Source organism: Pinus tabuliformis, chromosome 6 (genome assembly GCF_031772625.1).
Source record: "Pinus tabuliformis cultivar Carrire ecotype Pingquan chromosome 6, CPIR1, whole genome shotgun sequence".
Classification (NCBI taxonomy): Eukaryota; Viridiplantae; Streptophyta; class Pinopsida; order Pinales; family Pinaceae; genus Pinus; species Pinus tabuliformis.
In genome coordinates, this window is record NC_142292.1 from 851,950,228 (window position 1) to 851,978,105 (window position 27,878).

Below are 27,878 nucleotides of genomic sequence, written 5' to 3' on the forward strand. Positions count from 1 at the left end.
ATAAGTCTAAGAATTCATTGATATTGGTGTCTATTGTTTCCATCATTCTATTTGACATAAGAGCCTTATTGTCATTCTTGTTTCATTGCTAATATCTATTTGTGAATGATAACTTTACATTGGCATTTAAGATCTAAGAATTCTTAATTTGAAGACTCCCTAGTTTAATTGAACATCACTTGAATAATTGGCATTGAGGAATATTGACATATCTTGGAACGCTTCCAATTGTATAAGAGCATTGATAATCTTGTTGTCTCTCTTGAGTAATGATCATTGGCATTTTGAGTCATTGGTGAATTGTTCTAAGTGGATGAGTTCTCTAGTTTCTTTACTTGTTATCATTGCCATCATTCCTTGATTATATCTTTGTGGATGATAACTTTACCCTGAGCAATTGTATCGTGGGCATCTCTTGTATCTTGTTGGCACTTTTCTCGTGGATGAATCATGAGATTACCTTTTCTAAGCATTGTTAATTACTTGATATCTTAACTTGAAGTAAATCATAACTAAAGTACTTAAATGAACATTTAAATAATCTCACCTCAAGAATCACTCAACGCATATTGCATCTCATCCCATAGTTAGCATTGGCATTAATTAACGTACCTCCAAGCATAAACTTGGTTGCTAGAAAATAGGATAACCTTTCTCATCTAACTTGAGAAGCCTAGCACCTTTTTAGTGGTTAACACGGTGACCTTGCAGTCGTCAGAGTCACAGTGTGGCTAGTACCTAAGGAGAGGTGTCATTAATCAAGCCTCTGCTTGCTTCCCCTTGGCCTGTTTCTCACAACCTACTTTAGAGATTAGCTTCAAAATAGTTAAGGGGAATGATATATCTAGAATAGGCATATAATTAAAAGCAACCAAGATTCTTGCATCACACCTAAGTCATAGGATTTGCATAGCATATAGGATAGTTAAGCATTCAGGCAATGGTTTTTCATCCGGTTATTTGGTCCCCAATTGATATACAACAAGTAAGTTGACTCCATAAGGCACTGGTTTCATAATTAATTTAATCTAATCCCTAAAATATTGCTAAATCAACCAAGTGGCTACGCCATTCAATCATGTCTCCCAGACTCGTTGGTTGCCAACTTGTCTTTCATCTCCATCATCCATATGGACTACCCCCATAGCCTACTGTTGTTGATTTGGGGTAGCATCGGATGTGCTCTAGCCATGAAAATTGGTGGAGAGGCTAAAGCACATGAGATCTCCAAGACCCAGAAATGGTTTGCACAGATTGTACCTGGTTTGGGAGATATTAAAATAATTAATATTTTTAATGGAGTTCTTAAGTTTAAACTTAGGAAAAATAAAATATTAATGGGTATTAATATACAACTAGGTTAGAAGGTTCCAAAAGTCATGGATCAAGCCAAATCTAATCGTAGCCGTTGATTAGAGATTTAATCTCGGTCGTTGAAGGACCAACAGGAAAGGTATAAGAGGAGGCTTAAGGGTTAATTGGAGAACACACCAGAGTGATCAGTCATTCATTTTGCTAGAGCGGGATTGCTAAGCAAAGTTGAATGAGTGATCAGCAGCTAAGGGCAGTGAGTACTGGACAGAGTGACAAAGATAGTATTGAGAGACCAACGCAGAAGCAGGGAGAACGAGAGTAACAGCCAGTTCAGGCCACGTAGAGCCGAGCAGAGACAACATAGAGGCCAGAGGGACTGCCTCATCCACGCAGAGACTGCTGGAGTGACGCAGAGGGTCCCAGAGGTTGCGCAATGCCTTAGAGGGTTGACGCAGAGGGTCTTGGGGCTGACGCAAAGGCCAGAACGGCCAGCGCTGAGCTTCAGTTGTGTTGGAGAGGGTTTTGTGGGACAGGTTTTCTGAATACCTGTTTCTGAATATAGAGGTATTGCTGTCATGTATTTTTCTCTGTCGGGTGAGCGTGTTAGACACCCAATTGTACTCAAGGAAATATTGCATAATAATAAACCCTCAGAATAGCTACAACGATTTTTCTGCATTGGGTTTTTCCGGGGACATTTGTCCAAAAATAACGATGTCACTTGTGTGCTTGTATTGTTTCAGTTAATGATCAATAGATGTTGTGACTGTATCGTGTTAATTTCGGTATTTAAATGTTTTAAATAACTTTTTCAAAAATTACAAGTAGAAGAAATAAACCAGCAGAATACAGATTAATTTTCTAATGGATAGACTTAGAAAATTCAACATCGTATCAAAGCGTGGTTGCAAATCACAGGAGAGCTAAAGGCATCAGTTGAGCAAAGCATTTGCAGCAGAATCTGCTGTCTCGAGTGACAATGGTTGATCCTTGCAGAAGCGACAGAGGAAGGGTTGACGCAGAGGGATTGCGTCATCAGTCTAGGCCAGAGAGAGGCCAGCACAGAGGCTGAGGAGGGCAGAGAGAGGCTCACGCAAAGGCCAGGAGGGCTGACGCAGTTGGATGAGGGAGTTGTTTTGCCAGTGTCGGGATTGCGCAGAGCCAAGAGGCTCAATCCTTCAGTTGCTGGGGCGAAGGAAGTTGTGAGCAGTTTGTGGGAGCGAAGCTGGTGGGGTACTATGGTTAGAACAATACCTAACAGGGCAAGACCAAGGTAGAGGAAGTTGTTGCCGAGGCAGATTTCTAGCCAAGGAATCCGGATCAATGTTGCAGTTGCACAGACGATTGGAGAGGGGCAACTTGATGGTTGGCAGAAGGATTTCCAGAAGGAAAATCGAGACTCAGAGGGAGTCTAGAAGAGAACTTCCAGATGGGAAGTAGAGAGACTCAGCAAGAGTTGAACCAAGAACTTCTAGGCGGGAAGTAGAGAGACTCGAAGGAGTCGACAAAAGTGCAGCGAGATGGTTGTGAATGGGCTGAGAGATCAGGACAGGCTAGACGGAGCAGGATTTTGTTCGTTCTAGACAAACATCGTATCAAGGGCTTCGCCTTGAGAGTGATGGCTATCCCAGTTGACCCGGTAGCTAATGAAAGGTACGAGGAGGCAATGGCTAAGGCAAAGTGTATCATCCTTGATGGGGTCAAGGATCATGTGGTCCCACATATTGCTGAGAAGGAAATGACAAAGGAGATGTGGGACACTTTGAAGACATTGTATCAGCATGCTTCCGTGCAGAGGAAGATGCTCTTGGAGAATCAGCTAAGGTCATACCAGATGCAGAAGGGAGAGCAGATAGATGTCTTCCTCGGTCGGTTGAAGGAGATTCGTGACCAACTAACTTCCATAGGGGCCATGCTGGATCAGGAGTTGATGGTAAGGACCGCACTTAACACAATCTCCGAGGATTGGGAGACGTTTGTCCAGAGCATATTGGGTAGGGCGAATGTTCTGAATTGGGAAGAACTGTGGATGGCTCTTCGTCAAGAAGAGATCAGAGGGCTGACCAAGACGGGGAGTAGCAGTAAAGGGGTTAGGATCAAGAAGGAAGAGGAAGAGGATGCGGCTCTGGCATGTGCGGGAAAGCTGGAGAAGAGGAAGAAGAAGGACCTCTCCAAGGTCAAGTGCTTCCGTTGTGGGGAACTGGGTCACTATCCGAACCAGTGTTCGAGGAAGAAGAGTAAGGGAGAGGCTTCTGACTCGAAGGCAGCGCCAGCGAGGGCGGAGAAAGAAGTCGAGGATGATGACAATTGTTCCATGAGTGCTCATGTACTTCTAGAGAAGAGGTGGGTTGACATCAAGCTGTAGTCAGGAAGACTACAGGGGATGAGGGGTAGGATCCTTGAGGTACCCAACATCTTGGATTATACCTTGCTACGGGAGCCCCGAAGAGAGAGTAGTAGGACTGGCGGATGTAGGTAGAGACAGATGTGGATGAAACGACGGAGAGTGCTAGAGTGCAGGAGTCCCCGGGCAACACGAGGCTTGCAAGCTGCAACAATGCGAGAGGCACAAAGAGTGTTGCAACAGTGCTGGATGGCTCATAGAGGATTGCAGCAGTGCGAGATGCAAAGAGTTGTTGCAGCAACGCAGAGGTCAGTAGAGGGAGCACTTGTTAGCGACAGAGAGAGCTTCAACATCGAAAGTGTTTCTAGCTTGACAAGGATGTCAGTAGTTGGGTGGATCAGTTACTTAATTCTCAGTAACTGAGTTGCAGTGCAATAGCAGTTAGCAGTAGCACGATGCAACATGATGAGAGGGGGTTGCAGTGCAGATGCAGTAGGACCAGCAAACAACACGGATGTAGAGGGAGCTACCGTACGGATGCAACAATGGCAGTGGAAGAGCCATGGGCAGCAGTACAAGATGCAACAGTGCAAAGGATGTTAGGCGGGGAGTCCTAGCATCAGCACAGGTACCGGTGCTGTATAATCAGAGTAATACTCAGTGAGGAGTATTACTAGAGCATAGTCCTCGCTATGAGGGAGTGTTGATTTGGGGTAGCATTGGATGTGCTCTAGCCATGAAAATTGGTGGAGAGGCTAAAGCACATGAGATCTCCAAGACCCATAAATGGTTTGGATAGATTGTACCTAGTTTGGGTGATATTAAAATAATTAATATTTTTAATGGAGTTCCTAAGTCTAAACTTCGGAAAAATAAAATATTAATGGGTATTAATATAAAATTGGGTTAAAAGGTTCCAAAAGTCATGGATCAAGCCAAATCTAATCTTAGCCGTTGATTAGATATTTAATCTCGGCCGTTGAAAGACCAACAGGAAAAGTATAAGAGGAGGCTTGAGGGTCAGTTGGAGAACACACTAGAGTGATCAGTCATTCATTTTGTTAGAACGAGGTTGCTAAGCAAAGTTGAATAAGTGATTAGCAGCTAGGGGCAGTGAGTACTGGGCAGAGAGGTAGAGATAGTATTAAGAGACCAACGCAGAAGCAGGGAGAGCGAGAGCAGCAGCCAGTTCAGGTCACATAGACCCGAGCAGAGACAGCACAGAGGCCAAAGGGACTGCGCCATCCACGCAGAGGCTGCTGGAGTGATGTAGAGGGTCCCAGAGGCTGCGCAGTGCCTCAGAGGGTTGACACAGGTTAGCAGGAGGCTGACGCAAAGGCCAGAAGGGCCAGCGCTGAGCTTCAGTTGTGTCGGAGAGGGTTTCGTGGGACAAGTTTTCTGAATACTTTTTTCCGAATATAGAGGTATTGCTACTGTGTATTTTTCTTTGTTGGGTGAGCTGGTTAGGTACCCAATTGTACTCAAGGAAATATTGCAAAATAATAAACTTTCAGAATAGCTGCACCGGTTTTCCCGCATTGGGTTTTTCCAGGGACATTTGTCCAAAAATAACGGTGTCACTTGTGTGCTTGCTTTCTTTTAGTGGATGATCTGTAGATGTTGTGACTGTATTGTGTTTATTTCAGTATTTAAATGTTTTAACTAACTTGTTTAGAATTTACAAGTAGAAGAAATAAACCAGCATAATACAAATTAATTTTCTAACAGATAGACTTAGAAAATTCAACACTATTGGGAGACAACTTGAACGATGTGGGCGGGGATCAGAGTGACAACCCCCACCCTTCGTTGCCGCATCGTGCCTGTAGAATCTGAGCGACAACATGACCAATTTCCAACTAATTATTTGTCATTTTTGCTGGAAAATGGAAATAATAAAAAATTGAGGGGATAGCCATATTTTTCAACCCTCAAAATGTGTCTAAATAGAAAGTTGAGGTATTGAGGTTTAATTTTGGTTACTCATACCCCCGTGAACTTCTGTAGACATTACATTTTACATTTACATCAAAATAATTATTAAAATCTCGGCCAATGGAAAATTTTAATAATTAAAATTAGACACTTAGACACAACCAATTTCTGCAAGACTTTAGACATGATCTAGTATGGTAATTTACATCGATTCTATACACTAGGAATCACCTAAGACCTTACCATCAAGCATCACTCTAGCTTTGGGGTATGTTTGGGAGGAAAACTTAACCGATTATAAGTTTTGGATAACAAAAATAATGATCTAAGGAAAAAAAACTCCCTAGTGTGAAACTCTCTAGCAAAAACCTTAATCTACCTAGATGTGTTACATGGCTTTATAAACATACTAGAATCATTTTTACATTATGACCCAGAGGGATGCAGAATTTGGATTACATAACTCTGACAATTTGCTGAAAGATGATGATGATCTTTTGGGTTTCTGACTGCACTGACCATGAAAAAATTGCACTCTGCATATAGGGTCTTAGACAATCTTCTAGTTGACACTTGAGTGGTCAACACCTTGGATCCTAGATTGTGTGGTTGTCTCATGTATTGTTGGTAAACTTTGCTCTTATATTGGTCATCTTCTCATTTTTGTTGGTTCCTAGAAGGTGGTTCTGCATATAAATTGTTGTAATTCTGGGCTTAATGTTGCTAGTGTGCAGATGAGATCTTCTCTGTAATAGATATTGCTGCAATAAATGTGGTATCCATGTAGAACATAGAGGTATTTTGTTACCCCAACATGGTCAGTGAGATCACGTAGATGATCTGAAAATTTCTTGCATGAAATGTTGGAATGTGGATAGATTTCCTTTTCGTAGGAAAATTATTTATCTTAGATTGTGATGTCTTGTATTAAGTGGTTGGTTTTGTTTTCTGTTGTTATTGTAGATGTTACTTCTAATAATCAGGAAAGGTTTTTCTCAACCTTTGTTCATATATGCTTAAGAGGATTGTCGCATCATGCTTTCTGAGATTTTAACTATTCTTCTTTGAGTTTTCTTTGTGCTGTAGAAATCGTTGAATGGTGCACAATAAGAGTCAATTGAGTGAAAAGCATGAATTTTTATGAATTAAAAAATCAGCTTGAAAAGGTGATATCATAGCAATAAATTATCTGTCAGAATGAAACACAAGCATTTAAACAATTTATCAAATTACTTGGGACTAGTTATTGCGAAGGTGATGACATATATATTACAAGTAAATCATTTAGTCAAAGAACAAGTTTTCGTGATTAGTGGTCCACAATTCATGTATATGAGAAAACTATCTTTTGAGTTTTCTCTGTTTATCAGTTCTAATGCCTGGTCTTGTGACAAATAGAACTTAACCTCAATTGTCAGACATTACAATTTGATATTTTGGTGCTTCAGACCTAAGTTTTAAACAAGATTCTGTTCTTTTATTGGTTGCTGGTTGTCAAATGGACCCTTAGGGCTTGAATCTTGACTTTATGAAAAGTATCAGTTCTACATATATTTTGATATATATATATATATATAAATGTGAAATGTACTTGCATCTACTAGTTATTGTAGTAATTACGTGCAAACACAGTGATACTAATTGGTACCATATTGTTTGCTGCAAACACAGTTATACTAATTGGTACCATATTGTTTTTAAACAGCTATAAACCGAGCACAGCATCCCTTTCAAGACATTTGATTGCATTGCTTGCTTATGGAGGGGTTCCAAGAGATTTCTTCATTAAGCTTGTAACCAATGCTATAGAAAAAATTCAGAATGAACTTAAAGATGAAACAAAAGCTTGGAAAGGTATTTTGAATTGTAAGATATGCTTATGTAGATTTCAATGGTAAATTTTGAGAAATTATTGAAATGTTACGAGTACTTGTCGCCTCTACTTCGTGATATTTTATTATGGTGTTTATTCCTTTATATGCAAAAACTATTTTTATTTTTCGCTTGGTAGATCTATTGAGAAGAAATCAAGCTTCACTTGAGTGTTGTGTTTGAAAACAATTTGGATGGGTAATAACTATTGATTATATGTTTCGTAATCTTTGCAAGAGAGCTCAACATTGAGAAGCTTCTTTTTGGTAGGTTTTGCTTTAACATTTTTGTCTTATTGACTTAGTGGGTAGGTTAGAATTTAGGAACGGATGCATATTACATGGTTGTAGGTTTTGCTATTAAATATCTAATTTTCTTTAAGCTCCTGTTTTTGCAGTTGTAAAGCAATATAGAAATTTAGATGATGACCACGTATGTCTTAGAATGTTGTCATGTGGAATTCCTTTGCATGAACCATTCTTAAAACATCGGTTGAAACTTTTTATGGGAATGGAAATAAAGAAGTTCAAGGAAGGGAAGGTCGCTCTAGAGGATTCTTATTATTTAATGGGAACTGCCGATCCTACTGGAAAATTAGAGCCAAACCAAGTTTGTATCATTTTGTAAGTTGTTTATATACAATTTAGATCATGAATGGTATGAGAATATGATTATACTTGCATCTTCCATTTTTGTTAGATTTCATTTCATTGTTAAAACAATTGTCGTTTCCTTTGTTTTATGTCCCTAACCATCCAATCATTCCTTTTGATTGCAGGGATCACGGGCAAGTATCTGGTAAGGTATTGGTGTATAGAAATCCTGGATTACACTTTGGAGACATACATCTCTGTAAAGCAACATATGTTGAGGAAATTGAGAATGTGGTTGGTGATTCAAAGTTTGGAATTTTTTTCTCAACTCAAGGGCCACGCTCGATGGCAGATGAGATTGCTAACAGTGATTTTGATGGTGACATTTATTGGGTATGCATGAATGCCAAGGTTAGTTTGTTATGGAGTTGTCTTTAAAGAGACTTTTTGGAAGCTTTTCCGGTCAAATTTCTCTAAAATCCGGCAGCAATTTATTGAAAGATTGCTAATTTCTGCACAATCAAAGCGTCCCAGGGGTTTTTCAGGGTGTTGAATCCAAATATGCAGTTAAAAACCATTTTAAATAATACAAATCAAGATTTAACCTCAATTTTTTCCACCGGATTCCGTCACCGGAATCTCCAAAAAGTCGCACTAAAGACAACTCCGTTTGTTATAGTGTTCGTTTCTTTAAAATGTCTTTATGTGGCCAACTTATCACTATGAATGCAATGTATACATTTCTAGCATGTTTATTTCTGAAATTTGAGTTTGGGAATGGCTTCTGATGACTTATATGAATTATTTGGAATACGTTTTCTAACTATTTTATATTTAACTATAACTATAATTTAATTTTAACTATTTTATATTTTATATTTAATTACTATTTAACTATTTTATATTTAACAATAACTGTCTATATTTATATTTAACTATTTTTTTGGTGTTTTTTGCGGCATGATTATTAATGTCAAATGGACCCCCATTTTTAATTTATATTTTTTCATTGATATCAAGATTTACATTGCATTAAAAACTTTTTCGATATTCTAATTCATATGGCTAAGGTAGGTAAATGACATAAATAATTTTTTTCATGAATACCCAAATTAATAAAAAAATATTCACTAATACCCAAATTAATAAAAAAAAAATTTAACAGATACCTAGATTAACCAATTAAAATTATTTTAGGAGATGTACCTCTTTTTAAATTTAAAGGATTTTGATTAGTTAACATATTATGTCATGGAAATTATGTGAAAATTTCATGGGAACTTTTAGGCTGAATTTTCCTCTAATGATATATTTTGTAAACAATATATGACAATTTAAGTTTGAAGTTTGAAGTTGGCAATTATAACTCGTTGGTAATGAATTATGAATATGATGCTCCGTGAAAGTTGAAAGTTGTTTCATTTCATTTCATGTTAGAATCTTTATATAATTTTGGTGATCAATGATGATAAATGTTATGTATTGAATTTTGAAAGCTTGATTGATGAATCATGAGAGTTGATATGTTGTATGTTACTAACTTGTGGACGTGGTTGATGAAGATTATAACTTCTAGATGATTGATGTTATATGGTTCAATCTATGTTATCTAATTCATCATTCTACATGCCTTTGTTGACATATATGCATGAAGTTATATAAAAATATATATTATAGAAAAATTCGCTCCCGAAATAGGAGATTTTGAAAATGTCGCTCCCCGCTCCGGCTCCCCGCTTTCGTTCCTGCTCCCAAGTAACCTTGATGTAGATTTATAGCATACAATGACAAATAACAGCTTGAGAAATAGCTTATAAATGCTAAGATCATCAAAATGACAAAGGATATCAAAGAGAGAAGCAAGGGTTAGGTAAACAATGAGGTTTTATGGCTGAAAATGCATATGACTGCAAGAATTATCGAGACATGAGCCCTAATTTTGGGGTGGAAATATGCAATTAATGCTGTAATTTTCCCTTTTATATTTATTAGTTGCAATCACTATCAACAGGGAAACTACAATTAAACATAAAATTGCTATGAAATGCAAATCAAAGCTAACCCTAACCCTAGTACCATGAATTATGAAAAGAGATAGGAAATTAAGGGGATCACCACCAACTAGCGTAGTGCCTTCACTCAATGGGACAATGGAGTCAATAATGACGAGATCAAGGATAGAGGGACTAGCACGAAGAGGGTGGAGGACAAATAATCCTCTCTTAGAAACTATGACAACTTCTTTAAAGTGGATATTTAAGATCAAAGAATGCATATACTAGGGTCTATTAATGGATTCTTGAAAATCAAATTTTTGCATAGCATATAAAAACAAGATTTTATGAAAGATTTTGCACTTTTTACTATGGCACAATAGAAAGTCTGATTTCAGAAAATTGAATGCAAAATGGAAGAAAATTAATAGTAAACTTACACCATTCAATCAAGAACCACTTCATCAATCCAAGATAGTTTCCTCATTCAAAAATATCCCTCTCAAGACAATTCACTCCAGCATTTATCCATAGAAACCAAGAGAAAAAGAAAGAGTTTTCACTTTTTAATATGGCACAATAGAAACCCTGATTTCAGAAAATTGCATGCAAAATGGAAGAAATTTGATAGTAAACTTACACCATTCAATCAAGTACCACTTCATTAATCCAATATAGTCTTCTCATGCAAAACTATCCCTCCCAAGACAATTTACTCCATCATTCATCCATAATGACTAAGAGAAAAATAGGAGTTCTTGTGCACACTTCTTAAGCGAGAGAGAAGTATGAAAATTTTGTGATGATACAAATGAAAGTGACTTCCCTCTATTTATGTGAGGTCAACAAAGTCACTTTCAATAATTTTACTAGTAAAAGACCTAAAAATTTGCTTGACTGTTCAACGAGTCCTAATGGTTACAAGGCGAACTTAAGATAGTTTTAATACAGAATAAATACATCAAAATCTACCGCACGTGTTGGAATAAATGCTTTGCATGAGGACATCATCCTCCCAAAATGGAAAATAGCCATCAAGGAAGTGATAAAATAATCTCTTGAGTGCTCCTCACTCCAAGAAAATAATCAAAATGCATGGGTACATCTCCAAATAAATCCTCTGCCATGACGTGATTTATAGGAAGCCTCATGTTATCCTTTTAGGGCATGTGGCGATGACATGGCATGCTCTGAGGCAAGGTTGCATGTAGGTATAATGTGCTAGCCTTGCTAAGTGATCTTAGTGACCAACATCCTCATCTAGGTTATGGAAGAAGGCAACGTCCATCAAATAGGATCAAGGCTAACTTGGGTTGTCCTTGGTCCACTTGGGCATATTATTAAATAACCGAATGCCTTGGAATTCTAGTACAATATTTTAGCATCTAAAGGTGTAGCAAGGGGCATACAACCATGTGGAGTCTCATTAAAGCCCAATGCCCATCTCATGAGGGCAACGCTGGGGCCGCAAGGTCATAGCTACTCTCAAGAATGGGAAAAATGTTGTTTGCATGATGTTGGATAAGTTTCAATTCTTTTTTCATAGGATCTATGTTACATGAGTAATGGATCATTATTGCGTGAGTAATGAATCACCTGAAACATATTCTCAAGGTCAAGTGAGATTAACATCATTAGGGGCAAACATCATTAAAGTATCATGGTGGACCATATGCAATGTTAGGGGCACAAAAATAATTTACACAAACCTTGCCTTCCAATGTCTTTCTAGCTCAGTACTTGTAAGCAACTTAGTGCACTTGTGTTAAGGATGATTATATCTTCAATCCTATTAGGTGAACATCTCATCGGTAGACCCATCAATCCATACGTGCATGTGATAATGATGGTGATGGAGTGGGAAAGACTTCAAGGAAGATGGTCATAACTGTTGTAACTTTTTCTTGTCCAAAAAATGTTACAAAAAATTTCAAATATGTCAACCAGTTTCTTGGCTGGATTATCAGAGATATGTGAATTTTGGTGACAAAATGACCCTTATACTAGCTGCTGGGTAATTTTTAATAATAATTTTATATAGATATTGGGTAATTTTTAATAATAATTTTATATAGATGTTGGGTAATTTTTAGTAATAATTTTATATTATTTAAATAATTTTAATTTTATAGAAATATAGTAAAATGTTTTTATAAAATTATTTATTTATAATATAAAATTATTATTAAAAATTAAAAATTAATATTGGGCCAAACCCAATCTCCAAGTCTGAGTTATGTCGTATATGCTATCGAAGTCAAGCTCACCAACTCAAGTCATAGCCAAAGACCAAACTCGACATACATGATGCCAAACCACGGGAGGAGTCCACAAGTATACTTTGCAGTACGCGTTAGAATTCGTTGTATGTAAGGATACATATAAACGCTTGGAATTCTTTTCATTTGGCAAATGTGGGATATATACATCCCATGCAAATAAAAACACTGAAGTTTATACAATCCATGCGTTTAAAAAATGCTTGATGCAATCGCTCATTGCAAATGTGTTAAAGCATTCAAGGATGCCTGCAACTATTCGTGCGCGCTAATGAGAAGGTTGAAAAATCATATGGTGTCCTCTGCATGTTGTAACAACCCATAACATGGATAAACAAAAGGGCCGCACAAATGTCAAATGAAAAATTCTGAAATACATAGATGGTGACAGGGTTAATCATGAACGTCGCGTATATTGTTTACTGCTAGGTATAAAAGTGTTGAAACTTTGTTGAATGAGAGCTTAAGTTTGAAATCACTTGTGAATCTGACCTTTGAGGGTTAATGCAAAATTTGCATAATGATCCTTCCCTGGCACTTATCAAGTTTCTTTTCAAGTTGAGTTGAGGTAAGTGATATTCATTTTTAGGTGAAATAGTTGTTGATGGTGCTATTTCGTTCTGTATCCATAGTGCGCAGAGATAAAATACTTGCAACTTTCAATGGTAGGTATTGGCACACACAAATCAATTGCTCCAGTGGAATTATGGAACCCCTAGCCCATACGGTATTTAATAAGGAGGGGGGCACACAATTAATGGTTTTGGAAAAACTGTCTTTGGCAATGTGGCAACTTCTGGTGGATTGCACAACCCCTTGCATCAAAGCCACTTACTAGTCAAGACCACCCCCCCTCACCCACCCTCGCAAACCACTTTTGGTTTCAACTCTCCCTTCGCCATATGTAGCCATTGCCACATTTAACTTGTTTGACACCAATCTCCCACAACCTGCAACTTTCAATACCATTGCAATGGAAGCATAACTAAAAAATGAGATTAAGATGGGGAAATTCTGAACTGGTTATGTGATGGGTTGGGTTCCAAGCCTGACTATTTTATTAGTTTTCTTGAATTGCTAATAGTTTTTCCACAGGAGGATTCAAGCTATAAAGAAACAACCCATCCAGAGAAACGTCGCCAATTTCAAAAGGAGCTTATGGATTATGCCTTCAAGGGGTTAATCGGGAAATTTATTGAAATCTACCAAGATGATCTTACTGTTTTTTCTAAAGATGGTATCAGTCATGTAAATCATCTTAGGCAGGTTTTCGATAGATGTAGAGAATACGAGATTTCTTTGAATCCAGCTAAGTCTGTTTTTGGAGTAACAGAAGGGAAATTACTTGGCCATATCATTTCTAAGGATGGAATCAAGATTGATCCCGAAAGAATTGAAGTAATCCAAAAGATTCCGCTTTCTCATAATCTTAAATCCCTTCAGTCGTTACTTGGAAAGACAAATTTTATTAGAAGGTTTATTCCAAATTACGCAGAAATAGCTAAGCCTAGTCAAAGTCTTCTAAAGAAAGATGCAAAATTAGGCTGGCAAGAAGACGGCAAAAGGGCTTTTCAAGAAATCAAATGTGCTATTGCAAGAGCTCCTGTCTTAGTTAGTCCCGATTATTCCAAGGATTTCATGATTTTTTCTTTCGCTTCCGAAGATACCATTGCTGGTGTCCTGCTACAAAAGAATAAAGATGGTCACGAGCAGCCTATTGCTTTCATGAGTAGAGCACTTCAAAATTCCGAATTGAAGTACAATACCATGGAAAAGCAGGCTTATGCCTTGGTCAAGTCTCTTAAGCACTTCAAAACTTATGTGGGTTATTCTAAAATCATTGCTTTCGTCCCACATTCTGCTGTTAAAGATATATTAACTCAAACCGATTGCTTAGGGACTCGTGCTAGGTGGGTTACTAAAATACAAGAATATGATTTAGAGATCAGGCCCACCAAGCTAGTCAAAGGCCAAGGCTTGGCTTAGATGTTGATTGAAGGTAACGAAAAGACTCTTGGTTTGTTTTGCCTTAGCGATCTATCTTCACCGGAGTTGCAAAGATTAGGAGAGCATGAGTGGTACAAGGACATAGTTTATTACTTGATGAATCTTGCATGTCCTAACCATTTAGTTTCTCATAAGAGAAGGGCTCTTAGACTGAAAGCCACTAAGTATTGCCTTATGAAGGATGGCCTTGGATGGAGAAATCCTGAGGGCATAGTGCTTAGGTGTGTTGATGACGTTGAGTCCAAGAAATTAATCTCCGAGTTTCATTCAGGATTTTGTGGTGGTCATTATGCTGCTAGAACTACCACCCACAAAATCCTGAGAGCTGGTTATTATTGGCCTTTAATTCTTTCTGATGTGCACAAGTTTGTTAGAGCTTGTCAAGCCTGTCAACTATTCACTGGGAAACAGAAGCTTGCTGCCCTACCTCTACAACTTGTCATTGTAGAGGCACCTTTTCAGCATTGGGGTCTGGACTTCATAGGGAAGTTCCGTGAAAATTCTAGCAATGGCTACTCATGGATTTTGACTGCTATGGATTATTTCACTAAATGGGTTGAAGCCATTCCTGCTAAGAATGCCACTGAAAAGGTTATTATGGATTTCATTGAAAATAATATCATTACTAGATTTGGTGTCCCTGCTAAGATCACTACTGACAATGCCAAAGCTTTTAGTTCCTTAGAGTTTTCATCTTTTTGTTTCAAGTATGGCATTGTTTTATCTCATTCGTCAAATTACTATCCTCAGGGTAATGGTCTGGCTGAATCAAGTAACAAGAATCTTATAACCATTATCAAGAAGATAGTAGGAGATAATAAGAGATCATGGGATAGCAAAATCAAGTATGCTTTATGGGCAGATAGAATCACTAAGAAGAAAGCTACTGGTAAATCTCCGTTTGAATTAGTTTATGGCTTGGATGTAACCTTACCTGTGCACCTGAAATTGCCAGCTTATCAACTCCTTCAGAATTTTTCTACTAATAAAGACGTTGTTCAGAATAGAATAGATCAGATTGTGGAGTTAGATGAAGCTCGTAGGACAACTTTTGATGCTATATGCAAAAATCAATCTAACATTAAGAAAAGCTTTGATAAATTCTCTCGATCTAGATCTTTGCAGGTGGGAGATATGGTACTGCTTTGGGACCGCAAGAATGAGAAACCAGGAAAACATAAGAAGTTTGACAGTTTGTGGCTGGGACCTTACATCATTCGAGATATAGCTGGACCAAACTCATTCCACTTGAGCAGATTGGATGGCGAACCACTTGATCTACCAGCGAATGGCCAAATGCTCAAGCTGTTCTTCAAAGATGATATCTGATGCCATGGGGCATCCTTTGTATTGTATTTCTATCCCTACTCCTTGTTATTTCAGCATTTTTTTTTTGATTTAGGATTAGATTCACTTTCCTTGTTAATAAATGAAGAGCTTCTATCTTTTATGTGCTTAGATGTTATATGATGATTTTTGAATGGACGCTACTTATTTCTGTTGTGTGTTGCGTGGATGCAGATTCTGGATTCTCACATTCCTACAGTGCAGCAACGTGTCCCCAAGTAGAGCCAGATGTTGACCACTACGTGTCAACTACCCATAGCAAGTACACCCCCTTTTCTTCGCAAAAGGGATAGCGCTTGATTGACATGTCCATGCCATTCGACAGTCATCGTCGACTTGATCATACTATGTTGTAAACCCAGTCTGCATGTGTGACTTGTAAATAATCTTAGCAGATATGAGTTATGTATGTAAATTGCCTAGGTGGACCTAATTTTTTAGTGATAATCTACGTTCCGGAAGGTTTTTCGTCTCACCGATCCGTGATCAGCAAAGTTTTCCTTCAGCCTAACCCCAAAGCCGGAATGAATTTTGTCATTAGAATCTTAGAGGAATCCTAGTGTGTTAATCTGCTAGATTATAGTTGTGTTGCAGAACTGGGTGGTTTATGAGGGTCTATGTCAAATGGGTTTTCCCCCTTGGGATGCAAAGTTGTAAAAGTCATGATGTAAAGTGTCTTGAGGGTTAGAAAATGTTTTAATCCCGTCATAAGTCCTAAGTCCTAGGTGATTTTTCCAAAGGCTAAGTTCGAGGATCCATTTAAAAATAAATTAAAAATAAAAAAAAAAAAAAAAAAAAAAAAAATAAAAAAACAATAAAAAAAAAAAAAAAAAAAAAAAAAAAAATCTTAGAAATAATAAAATAATAATATTTTCGAGTAAATAAATGCAGAATTTCATTTTTTAATGCATTAAAAAATTTGACGGATGAGATTAAGAGATATCTTGATCCTCATCGACGGTCGAGATCATTTTGACGTGGATCACTCGAACTAGCTGTTGGGAATTTTTCCTTTAAATAGGGTGCTAGGGGTCATTTGAGATCATTCGATCTGTGAGTCTTGTGCTGAAGAAGCTCTCTTGTAAACTTTTTCTGGTGCTAATAAAGAAAGACTTTGGGGTTGAAATCTTGCTGGTGTTACTCTCTTGAAGTGCTGTGAGCTATTTTATTTTCTGCATATTTTGATTTTCAGCCATTAGTAACAGCTTATTGTAGAGTATTGTTGAACACAGGTATCTTGTTCACTTGCTAGGGTTTGAATGGTATTAGAATTTCTGAAGTAATGGCAGGTATCTCCATTGCATTTGAGATCTAGTACTATTTTTCTCTCTTTATTGATGGTTGAAGTGAGCTGTGCAGGAAACCCTTATTGAAGAAGATCAGTGGGCGTTTGGGGAAGTTCTCAGCTGAACCAGCCAACTCCCGCAAGCATTCTCTTGCAGAGCCCAGCCAGTTTCGATCCTGGGTTTATCATTTAAGTTTGTTTTCTGATTTGCATGAGAGATTTCTGAAGTATTTCATAGTAAATCTGGAATTTTGATAATATCTCTGTTGATTATTGATAAATTTGGCTGTTTAAGAGTCGAGAAATTGTAAATACTGTAAATTTTTGCTGGGTTTAGGGCTTTCAATTTCGTTTCTTGCACATATTATTTTAGGTTTTCTTTTCTTTTGCAAGTTACAGGTGCAGGTTTTGAGAAATTTTCAGGGTTTTATCAGGCAAATTTGGTGCAGGGAATTTCAAATATTGATTTTGTGGACAGCTCCAGTGGTTTTTCCGGGCAATCTGGGCAATCCGTTCCATCTCCACGTTGCTGGCTACTCAGAATCAAACCCGCAGCTGCAAACTCCTCCACACAACCTCCACGCATACACGTTATCTGCTGCAGCCTCCACGTCCATTCCTCTCTGCAAAAGACATAAAAACAAAATCAAAGCTGCAACATCACAGCATTCTACCCCTTCCTGCAGCGCTTCTTTCAAACCCGCACCATCTGCTAACCCTCGCTCTTTCCCTGAGCTCCTCATCCGCATTCCTGCATCTCAATTCTTCCACGCAAGCCTGCAATCCTCCTGTGGTCTTCCGTCGGCTATCTCTCTGCGTCCTCTATCCATCGCTCAGCTTCTTTCAAACCTTGCCGCCATTGCACCTGCAACAAACAGTGAAACCCGTGGCCCCTGCGTCGATTTTTTTGGGCTCCACACACCTCACGCAGTCATTACGCAAACCTGCATTCACACACACGCAAACCTCTCTCGCCATGATCTGCAAATCGCACAAGTAAGAACGCGTTTTTTTGGTATATACGGGCCAGGTATTATTTCACGCGTTTGACGTATATGTTAGCATAGTTAGAACGTCCCTTTTTTTTTTTTTTAATTGCGTATTTTTTTATTTATGAAAGGAGCGTTTAACATTTCAGGTGTTGGTTTAGTTTAAGTTTTAGATTTAATTAGTTTTGTTTGGTTTGATTTTTGGCTTTAAAAATAACATTTAAAAATATAAAAAAGTATAAAATATAAAAAGTCCCGCTTTAGACTTTAAGTTAGGGTTTTAGTTTTATATTTTAGGACTTTACTTTTAGTTTGAATTTCAAGTTTTATTTTAAAATATAATCATAAAATTTATAAAAATTATAAAGCTTTTAAAAATCATAAATTTTTTTCTAGATTTTAATTTTATAATTTAGTTTAAGTTTTATTTTTAAAAAAATCATAAAAAATATATAAAATTTAAAAAAATCATAAAAAATTATAAAAGATATAAAAATTTTCTTTTCTTATAGTTTAGGTTTTGAATTATTTTAGTTTAGATTTAGTTTTGTTAGAAGCGAATAATAAAAAAATTTTGACAATTTTTTTTCCTTTTTAGCTTAGTTCAATCTTTGAATTTAAAGTTTCATTTTCATTTGAAAAATATTCAAAATTTTTGAAATTTCTTTGCCAGTTTGAGTCTTAGCTCAGGAATTTGTTACTTTTTATCTCTCCTGCTGAGGCTAAAAATTTTGATGTGGAATTAATGTTTATCATTTTTTGATTTAGCATGCTTGAATGATCATGAATATGATATCTGGTTAGCGTTTAAAATTACGTGGTTGTGTATCGAGCTTTATCTTTCGAAGTTTTAAATTGCTAGATCATCGTTAAAGCATTGTGAATTTACTGGATATCTTGCATCGTTCGAGTTATTTGATGATAAATGATTGTTGTACACGGTTTACATTTCTGCAACATTTAGTAAGTAATCATTTAAACATTAACTCCATAAGGCACTGGTATATTAATTTAATAAAATCTATTTAGTGCTGGTTTCCTTTCATGTCTCCCAAACCAATTGATTCATAGTTGGTCATCCATTTTCCTATAGGTCTACCCCCCTTAGCCGCGGGAGACATGCTTAAACGGAGAGATCAGGGATCAGGGTGACAGCCCCCGGTCTGAGCATTGTTGTGACAATCCGTGCGACAACATGCCGAAATCTACATGCCCTATAGTTATTTAGCGTTGAGAATTTGCCATAATATTACTATTACTGTTATCCTCTATCACCCATTACTGGTCAAACATCAATTCTTTAACCTGTCAGATTCATTTTGTTTTGTATTCTGCTGAATTTTCTATGAGGTCTTTATCTTTTCCGGAAGCCAAGGCTGTTGTCATAGTCTTTTGGTATGACAAAATACAATGCAAAGGGACATATATCGTTAGCAAAGGCAATGGTTTTTCCCTTGGATTGGAAAGCTTGAAGCTCATAAGAGCGATGGTTTTGGATGGAAGATAGTCAGTCATCAAGAGAAAGCATGACATGGTATTTCTATAAAGGAAATTGGCAGTTCATTTTAAAATTTATTTACACCAAGCTTTTATATTGATGGATACTCTAAAATGCCCAGGTTTTCCCTGGAATATGAGACAGAGGTGAACAACATTAAAAAGTCTCATAACAATTGAGGGAGCCCCCTCTGGTTTGAGGTCCAGTTTGAACCTAAAGATTGGTCGAGTTGGTTTTTCGGTGCAGTTTCACAGCCAAGAACTTCCTTTGAGAAACATTACAACATTTGGCGCCGTTGTCAGGGAGAAAAGTAACGAAGATATCTGGCCTTGGAAAATGATAGTTGATTAGATCTATTCTTTGTTGTTGAACAAAGTCTAGGGATTTGATTTTGGTTGCATTGCTTTCACCTGGCCGCTCCACTTTGTTTATTTGGCGATTCCACTAGCTTACTGATTCCACTGGTTTATAATCAGACATGCATATATTGCTATGATAATGGCATGCAGCTGCATGTTTTTTTTCCTCATGGAAATGATCATAAATCTCAGATGTCTACAAAGGATGCAAATTTCCAAGTTCACATGTAAATATCAGTTTACTATGGAGTTTGTATTTCATATTGTAAATATTTTTCAAGCTATCCGCTGCATGCAAGGTGATCTGTCAATAAATCCAGTGTTCACTTGGTTGCACTGGGAGTATGACTACACCTAACAGTGCAGAATTTCAGCTCAGCTTAGTAGGAGTGTGTAGATCAGGTAGTTATGGTGTGCAGTTTATGAATGGATTTTATTTTCAGCAATATTTCAGTTTGTAACAACCATATTTTTCAGAATTCAGTGTGTAGTGTGTGGTTTTCAGAATAAATCAGTTTTGGTTTGCAGATCATAGATTCTTTTAATTTGAAGTGTCAGTTTAAAATGATCGTGTTATTAAGGAAGTGATAAATTCTGAAATTCTGGAAAAATAAATTGGTATCCCTGTCGATTTGAATGAAGAACTAAACATATGAAATATGGCTGTTCCATTTGAAGTTTTTAAGAGCATCCAAAGTTTTTATGGATGAGAATAATGATAAGTGGATCGTTGTCGTCTCATTTGGACACAATTTTGAATTTTATAATGAACATCTAGATCAGCCAAATCTAGATAGTATGGAAAACCAAATCATTCATTTGTTTCATAATCCTTTCATGATTTCCTGGTAACATCACGTGGAGTAAGTTTCAATCAAATTGGTGATGAACAAGAATGATTACAGGTATCAGGTTGATTATGGCAGGTCACATGTTGCTCTATTATTGTGCATCAATCACTTCATAGCCCAATATAAAAACATTGGAGCAAATTTATAAATAATTTGAGTTTCCAGTGGTTACAATTTTCAGGGTATGTGTCAGATGGCAGATTACAAGTTGAAGTCACAGTGATTGATTGTTTTGTGGCATGGCTCCATTAGCCCAACAGATTCAAGGCACGTGTCTACTAGTTCTCTGCATCCTGCACGGGGAAGCAACCTCCAGTTGGAGCCGATGTAACTGTTTTTTGTTCAAGAAATGTTACAAAAATAACCATGGTACCAACTATAGGGATTCCAACATCTTTGAGTACTATAATGAGAAGAGGGAGCAATCATGGAGGCATGAGTTAACCGTTTCCTCGACCTGCCTTTTCCATCCCTATTGTGCGCCTTTTACTTTAATGATTTATCTTTCTTTCATGCATGGCTTTGGAGATTGTTATCGCTTAAGTGGCAGGCTTTGGTGAGTTCTCCAAACAGGCTATACAGTAAGCACTTGACGAACACACCCAATGTCACCACTGAGTATTCCTCTCACTTTAGGCCAACTCCTACGAAACACCAAGGGTGGTATCCCTACAGACAAACGATCAACCACTATATAAATAGACTAGTGCCCAAATATATTGAATTGCAAGAGGTAGGAGTTAATTTGATAATAACTTATGATTTGGGAAGATGTTATGACAATAGACAATTAGCACAGATGAGCAATGAAAGTACTCAATGAATCATTGAAATAAGCTTTGAAATGCCAGGAATTGAGTATGAAGTCTTCTTACAACAATAGGAAATTATTTGAAAGTGTTTTACCTGATTTATGTGGCTGTGTTAAGGAGATAAGCTTTTTATTCAAACCTGTAATTTCTGCAATTTCTGAAGATTTTGCCAGGACAGCTGGAACGATGCCACTTCAAGGGTCCAAAACAATCCTCTAGTTTACCTAAAACTCACGAAACACGTTTTTAGAGGTTAGTACGATGAAATTCCTTTCCAATGAGCATAAGATCACTGAAATTGGATAAGTATTCTAAGTGATTTTAAATCTGCAAAATGACTACTTAGAAAATGGCCCTGAACTGAGAGTTGAAAATTGGCCAAGTCTAATTGAATTATCAGATCTGCAAAAAAGATTTGGACAACCTATTATCGGCCAGGTTGCACCAAGCAGAAGCTGAAGACCCCATGGCCCAATGCACAGGGCACTCACAAATTTTTTCAGAAGTCCAAAAGTCAATAGGTATATGTTGACTTTTACTCTCTCCTCTCTCTACTTTTCTTCTCTCTCAAATTTAGCAATCCTGGGGGGCATTGTTTTAAATGTCGCTAGTATGATGACCTTTTGTAAAAGGTTCATGTGACTTGAGACTCATCATCAAGTGAGGACCATCTAGAGTGTTTTTTTCACTTGGCTAATTATTATTGCTTTTCAGCGATGAATAATTAGCAGAGTTCTTTTTATTCACCTACCTCCAACGCTGGAGTGGCAGTGTGATGACTGAGCGCTGTTTAGAATTCAATAGGGCAATGTATATGTTAATTCTTTTAACTTGATAACTGTTTGTGTTACCTCTTTACTTATTAGCTTTCATCTTTATTATTCCAATGTGCAATACATCAAACAACTACCAAAACAGTAAGAACAGTGACACAATATATAGGTTGCAAGCCAGGACCAAAACCCCTCCTGTTGAGGGGAAAACCCGAAAATCTCTTCTTATCTTTCAGATATTTCAATTGACGAATACCGTGACCTAGACTTAGACCAATACCCTCCAAGATCAAGTCTTCCTCGGCCTCCAATACAATATCTTCGACCTCCTAGTAAATTTGAAATTCTGCTGCCCAACAACTGCTGCTTCCTCTCTAGGAGTCTTCAATCTCCCTCTAATGGCTCTTCCCTTTACTTCGCTTGCCTTGATATGGATTCTAGGACTAGTAGGAATCCCTAAGAGACCTTTGCTTGCCTTCTTGATCTTCTTTCTTCCAAAATCGAACTTCAGATTTCCCTAGTGCAGAAACCCTAACTTCGCATTCCCAGAAGAATGTAGAGAGACCCAAACACTTTGACTTTCTTCATCCTTCTCTTCTTCGCACTTCCTTCATTGTCCTTTTGTTGCTTCCTTCTTCACATGAGAGATGAGTGAGTGAATGATCCAAATGGAGGACGAGTTCCTCTTATATATAGGCTTCTTCAAGGGTGGACGTTGCTCTTCATGTAGGCCGACTTGACAACTCTTAGGCCGACTTGATCTTGGAGGTATTTTTGACATTTTCAAGACAAAATAATTTTTCTTTTACAATTTACAATGTGCCCATAGGGTCTTTCATATATGACAATGACTCCTATACCTAGGACAAACCCTAGAAGCACTTTAATGAGTTCTTAATCTATAAAATAAATTCCTTGGGCAAGAAACCCAAGCCTGATAATAATAAAAATAATTTCTTTTTCATTTTATATATGCAAGAGTACATTTCATAATAATGAAGACCGAACCTAGTTACACTTTCTGCAACAAGCCCTGGGTCTGTTTGAGTGCCTAGAGTTGATGTATATGTCATGTCCCTTCTCAAAAACATTAGTAACAGGGTGTTGCTACACAATTTTGCACATTTTTGACTTAGGAAGAGGGCCCCACACTTCGACTTAGGGACTTAGGGGCCAAATCGACTTTATTTGGCAGCTAGTGGAATGTGGGGGCCACCCACATGGGGAATTCGAACTAGCCATTCGATATGCTTGGAGGGAAATCGAATGGATGGATGGAGGGGCCCACATGAGGCTAAGGAGGCCCAAGGAGATATAAGGACTTAGGAGAGATCAAATCTCATTTGTTCACTTTTTTGTTTAGTGAGTCTACCGACTGTTTAGCCACGACTCACGAGTCTCTCATGCAGTAGATTCAACCTCTAATTCGGGGGACCATTCATGCCCGCCCTAGGGAGGTTGTTCTACAGGAGTTTTCAGGAGTTCCGGGGCAGTAACACACATCAACAACCATCACAAAGAAGGGAGTGCGTATTTCTGGGTAGCCAGGAATCATGCAGAGGGAGTTTTGGACGAGTAGGGATCTCATAGCTTGTCGGGAGGTCAGGGAGCTGAGGTAGCAGCATTGGACAAGCATTTTCACTGAAGCTTTCAGCCAATTGAACAAGCATTCCAGCAAGTTGAACAATTGGGCTGAGGGACAACGCCGAGGCCACCCGACAGATTTTCGTGGTACTTGGGAGTAGCTAAATTGGGCCAAGAGATCATCACGGGAGTAAGGGATTGGATAGCACGAGTGAACTTAGCATTTTGGAGGAGTTTTCAGGTGGATTTACAGCAGTTTCCAGCAAGTCGAAATTGTCAGCTAGAGCTAAGGCGAGGCTCCAAGGCGGTCGAAAATCAGAAGTCATTTGGACTTTAGTAGAGAAGTAGTTTTCTAGGTAGCAACTGGGCAACCTTCAACTCAGCCATTTTCCTACTTGGGTTTGGTCCTGCTTGTCCTTTGAGACAAGCCTAGGTGCACCATTCCATCTATTGTATTTGACTTGCAGAAATATAATAAAATGGTTCAGAAGTTGTCGATTTACAACTTTTATATGGGTATTTTCTGAATATTTCGATTTTGTAATTTGTTGCATGTATTATTTGCTTGTTATCACTTGTATTCCTATTTAGGATCATTACAATGGTATTAGAGCCTAATTTTTGGCTCAGCTGTGGGGATTGTCTCCTATGAGAGAAGGGGACCAGCGAAACATCACCTACCGGAGACACAGGTACAGGAGCTGAGAAAGGGAGTTAGAGATTACTCCAGAGACAGAGGACAGGGGGAAAGTAGTAGCAGAAGAGGAGGAAATGGAAGAACCCAAGAGAAGGGAAGAGATGGATTTTGACAACCTTTTGAGGGCCCTGAGTGACTTGGCCAAGGGACAAAAAGACATATTGGAAGAGATCAAATCACAAAATAGAGAGAGGACCACGCGTAGAGGGTTTTTGTGTGGGGAAACGTCTAGGGCCGCTCAGCCATTCAATCACCCCTCACCAGCAGCGTAGCAACCTTCAGTCAGTATGCCAACTCGTGCCACACTGCCTTCCTTCGTGCCAGTGGCACAAATCGAGCCTGCAAGGGAGGAAGAACCCCCTCAGATGGGAGATTACTTCAGAGAGTTGCAATCTATGGATGAAGACTCTAAAGAAGCCCTCTCCTTCAGAGATTATTGCAAGCTAAAGTAGAGTGAGAAGAACAAGGGGTATGGAGGACAAGGGACCTAGAACTACGAGTTGCGGAGAACAGTAGGGAGGATGTATTTCCCTACTTTTGATGGCACTGCCAAGTGCACGACCAAGGCTTGGGTTGAGAAGATGGACACCTACTTCCAAGTCAACCGAGTGACAGAACAGAAAGCCATTAAGATGGCCACGCTGCACATGGAGAGGGAAGCCCATGATTGGTGGTTTCATGGCTTGACCACCTTAGGGCATGCCCACATAGTTTCTTATGAGGACTTCACCAAGAGGGTGGTGGAGCGATTTGATCAGAGGGATCCAGAGGCTTATTTCAGAGAGCTGACCCAACTGCGCCAAACAGGCAACCCAGAGTAGTACTTTTCAGATTTTCTGTGGGTGTTAGTGATGGTCCCAATCTATCCGAGGCAAGGAGGGTGTATACCTTCATTGAGGGATTGCTTGAGCCCCTGTGTGGATTAGTGAAGTTACACAGACCCTCCATGATGCAGGAAGCAATCTTGTGTGCCAAAGATCTACAGGGGGGCATCCCCAAGACTAGGGCACCATTTCCTTCACGGACCCCTTTCCCACAGGAGGGGCATGAGACTAGACCCCCACCAGAGAGGACCACACAGGGGAGGGGGCAGTTAGATGAGGAGACATAGAAGGTCCTTCGTAGGAGGAAGTTGTTCTTCACATGCAGAGAACCTTGGGCACCTGGCCATCGGTGCACTGCATGTAGAGCACACTACATTGAGGTCTTTTCTGACAGTGACCAGGAGGATGAGGTGAAGCAGGATTGCGGTGGGACGGATGGAGAGAGTTCGGCAAATAGAGGGCTACCACCACCACCTCCACAAGGAGGGGCATCTCTTGCCCCAGCAGGAGGAGTTCTTGCTTCTTTATGCGGGATTCCTAAATTTTTAACACTAAGGATCAGAGGCACTGTACAGGGGCATAGGGTGTCAGTTCTAGTTGACACTGGGGCCACCCACAATTTCATAGATGCCCAATTGGTCCAGAGGAGGGGCCTCACCACAACAACATTCGATGGTTTCTCTGTCCTAGTGCCGGGTGACTGTACGATCCAGTGCATTAGATATGTGCCCTCCTTGACAATAGTTATGGGGAACTACTCGACGACGAACCATTTCTTTGTGGTCGTTGTGCCAGACACAAACGTGGTGATGGGTGTCCAGTGGCTATATTCCCTTGGGTGAGTCACGACAGATTGGAGGAAACCAGAGATGGAGTTCATTGGGCTAGATGACAAACTGGTAGTCTCGAGAGGTATGCAGTCTTATCCACCTCAGACAGTTTCGACCCACAGGATGGAGGCAAACTTACAACATGGGGACATTGCATGGGCAGTTGAGTTGAGGATCTCAGAGGTTGGGGGACAAACACAACCACCACCACCGCTTTGTTGGACAGGTATGCAGTAGTGTTTGGGGATGTTCCACTAGGGTAGCCACCAAACAAGGGATTTGTGTACACCATTGAGCTGGAGTCGGGTGTGTAGGCAATGATCACTACTCCTTATAGGCATCCCAAAGCCTATAAGGACGAGATAGAGAAGACCATCCAGGAACTGCTTGCATTGGGCCATATCAGGCCAAGTTCCAGTCCTTTCTCTTCATCAGTGGTGCTGGTGAAGAAGGATGGAACCCTTTGGATGTGCATTGACTATCGGGCCCTCAACCGGAAGACATTGAAGAACCGATACCCTATTCCCCGCGTAAATGAGCTGATGGATGAGCTTAGTGGAGACAAGTACTTCTCTAATTTTGATTTGCGTTCAGGGTACCACTAGAACAGGGCGAGGGATCAGGATATCCCTAAGACTCCTTTTCGGTGCCACTATGGGCACTTTGAGTTTCTGGTCATGCCATTTGGGCTGACCAACGCTCTGGCCACCTTCCAGTCATGCATGAACCATGTCTTTCGGGGACAATTGAGGAGGTTTGTGCTAGTGTTCTTCAACGACATTCTGATTTACAGCCGGACCTGGGAGGAGCACCTCCAACACTTGGGGGAGGTATTGCGGATTCTGGAGGAGCAACAGTTTTATTCCAAGCTCTCCAAGTGCGTGTTTGGGTTGACAGAGATGCTCTACGTAAGGCATATCATTGGAGCTCATGGGGTGAAAGTCCACAAGGAGAAGATTCAGGCCACCCAGGATTGGCTAGTACCTCGAGATGTGACTACGTTGAGGGGCTTCTTGGGTATTTACACCTACTACAGGAAGTTTGTCAAGGGGTTCTCATAGCTGGCAGCACCCTTGACCGACTTGACCAAGAAGGGGGAATTCGCAAGGACTGATGGAGCATAAATTGCCTTCGATTGCCTCAAGGAGGTGATGAGTAGGTGCCTTGTTTTGGCACTTTCGGATTTTTCCCAGCCATTCACGGTGGAGTGTGATGCATTCGGGGTAGGTGTTGGAGCGGTATTGTCACAGGAGGGGCATCCCATTGCTTTCAAGAGTCGAAAGCTGTTACCGCGTGAGCTGTCATATTCCGTATATGACAAGGAGATGCTGGCCATTATGCATACATTGGCCAAGTTCTGCAAGTACTTGGTGGGCACCCTGTTCAGAGTGAAGACTGATCACAACAGTCTTCGACATTTCATGGGGCAGCAGCGCCTCAATGACAGGCAACAGAGATGGGCCAGCAAGGTGCAAGCCTATGACTTTGACATAGAGTATGTGCGGGGGAAGCACAATGTGGTGGCCGATGCTCTATCTCAAAGATCAGTTGGGTTATCTCTCATGAGCATCCGCCATGAGTGGAAGGCTCAGTTGTTGGTGGAGTACTCCAAGGATAGGAAGGCATGCGAGGTATTGGAGGGTACCCATGCAGATGAGCATTACTTTGTGATGGATGAGGTCATCTATTAC

At 39.3% G+C, this 27,878-nt stretch overlaps 1 protein-coding gene across 1 annotated transcript in view; it reads left to right on the forward strand.

Annotated features, from left to right (window-relative positions):
- LOC149261567 (putative RNA-dependent RNA polymerase 5) overlaps positions 1–27,878 on the forward strand; it is a 545,994-nt gene that overhangs the window by 295,545 nt on the left and 222,571 nt on the right. Inside the window, exons 12-14 of the mRNA XM_089369718.1 lie at positions 7,299–7,447; positions 7,863–8,088; positions 8,244–8,469. Coding sequence (XP_089225844.1) covers positions 7,299–7,447; positions 7,863–8,088; positions 8,244–8,469 — 601 coding nt within the window. The remainder of the gene's footprint in view (positions 1–7,298; positions 7,448–7,862; positions 8,089–8,243; positions 8,470–27,878) is intronic.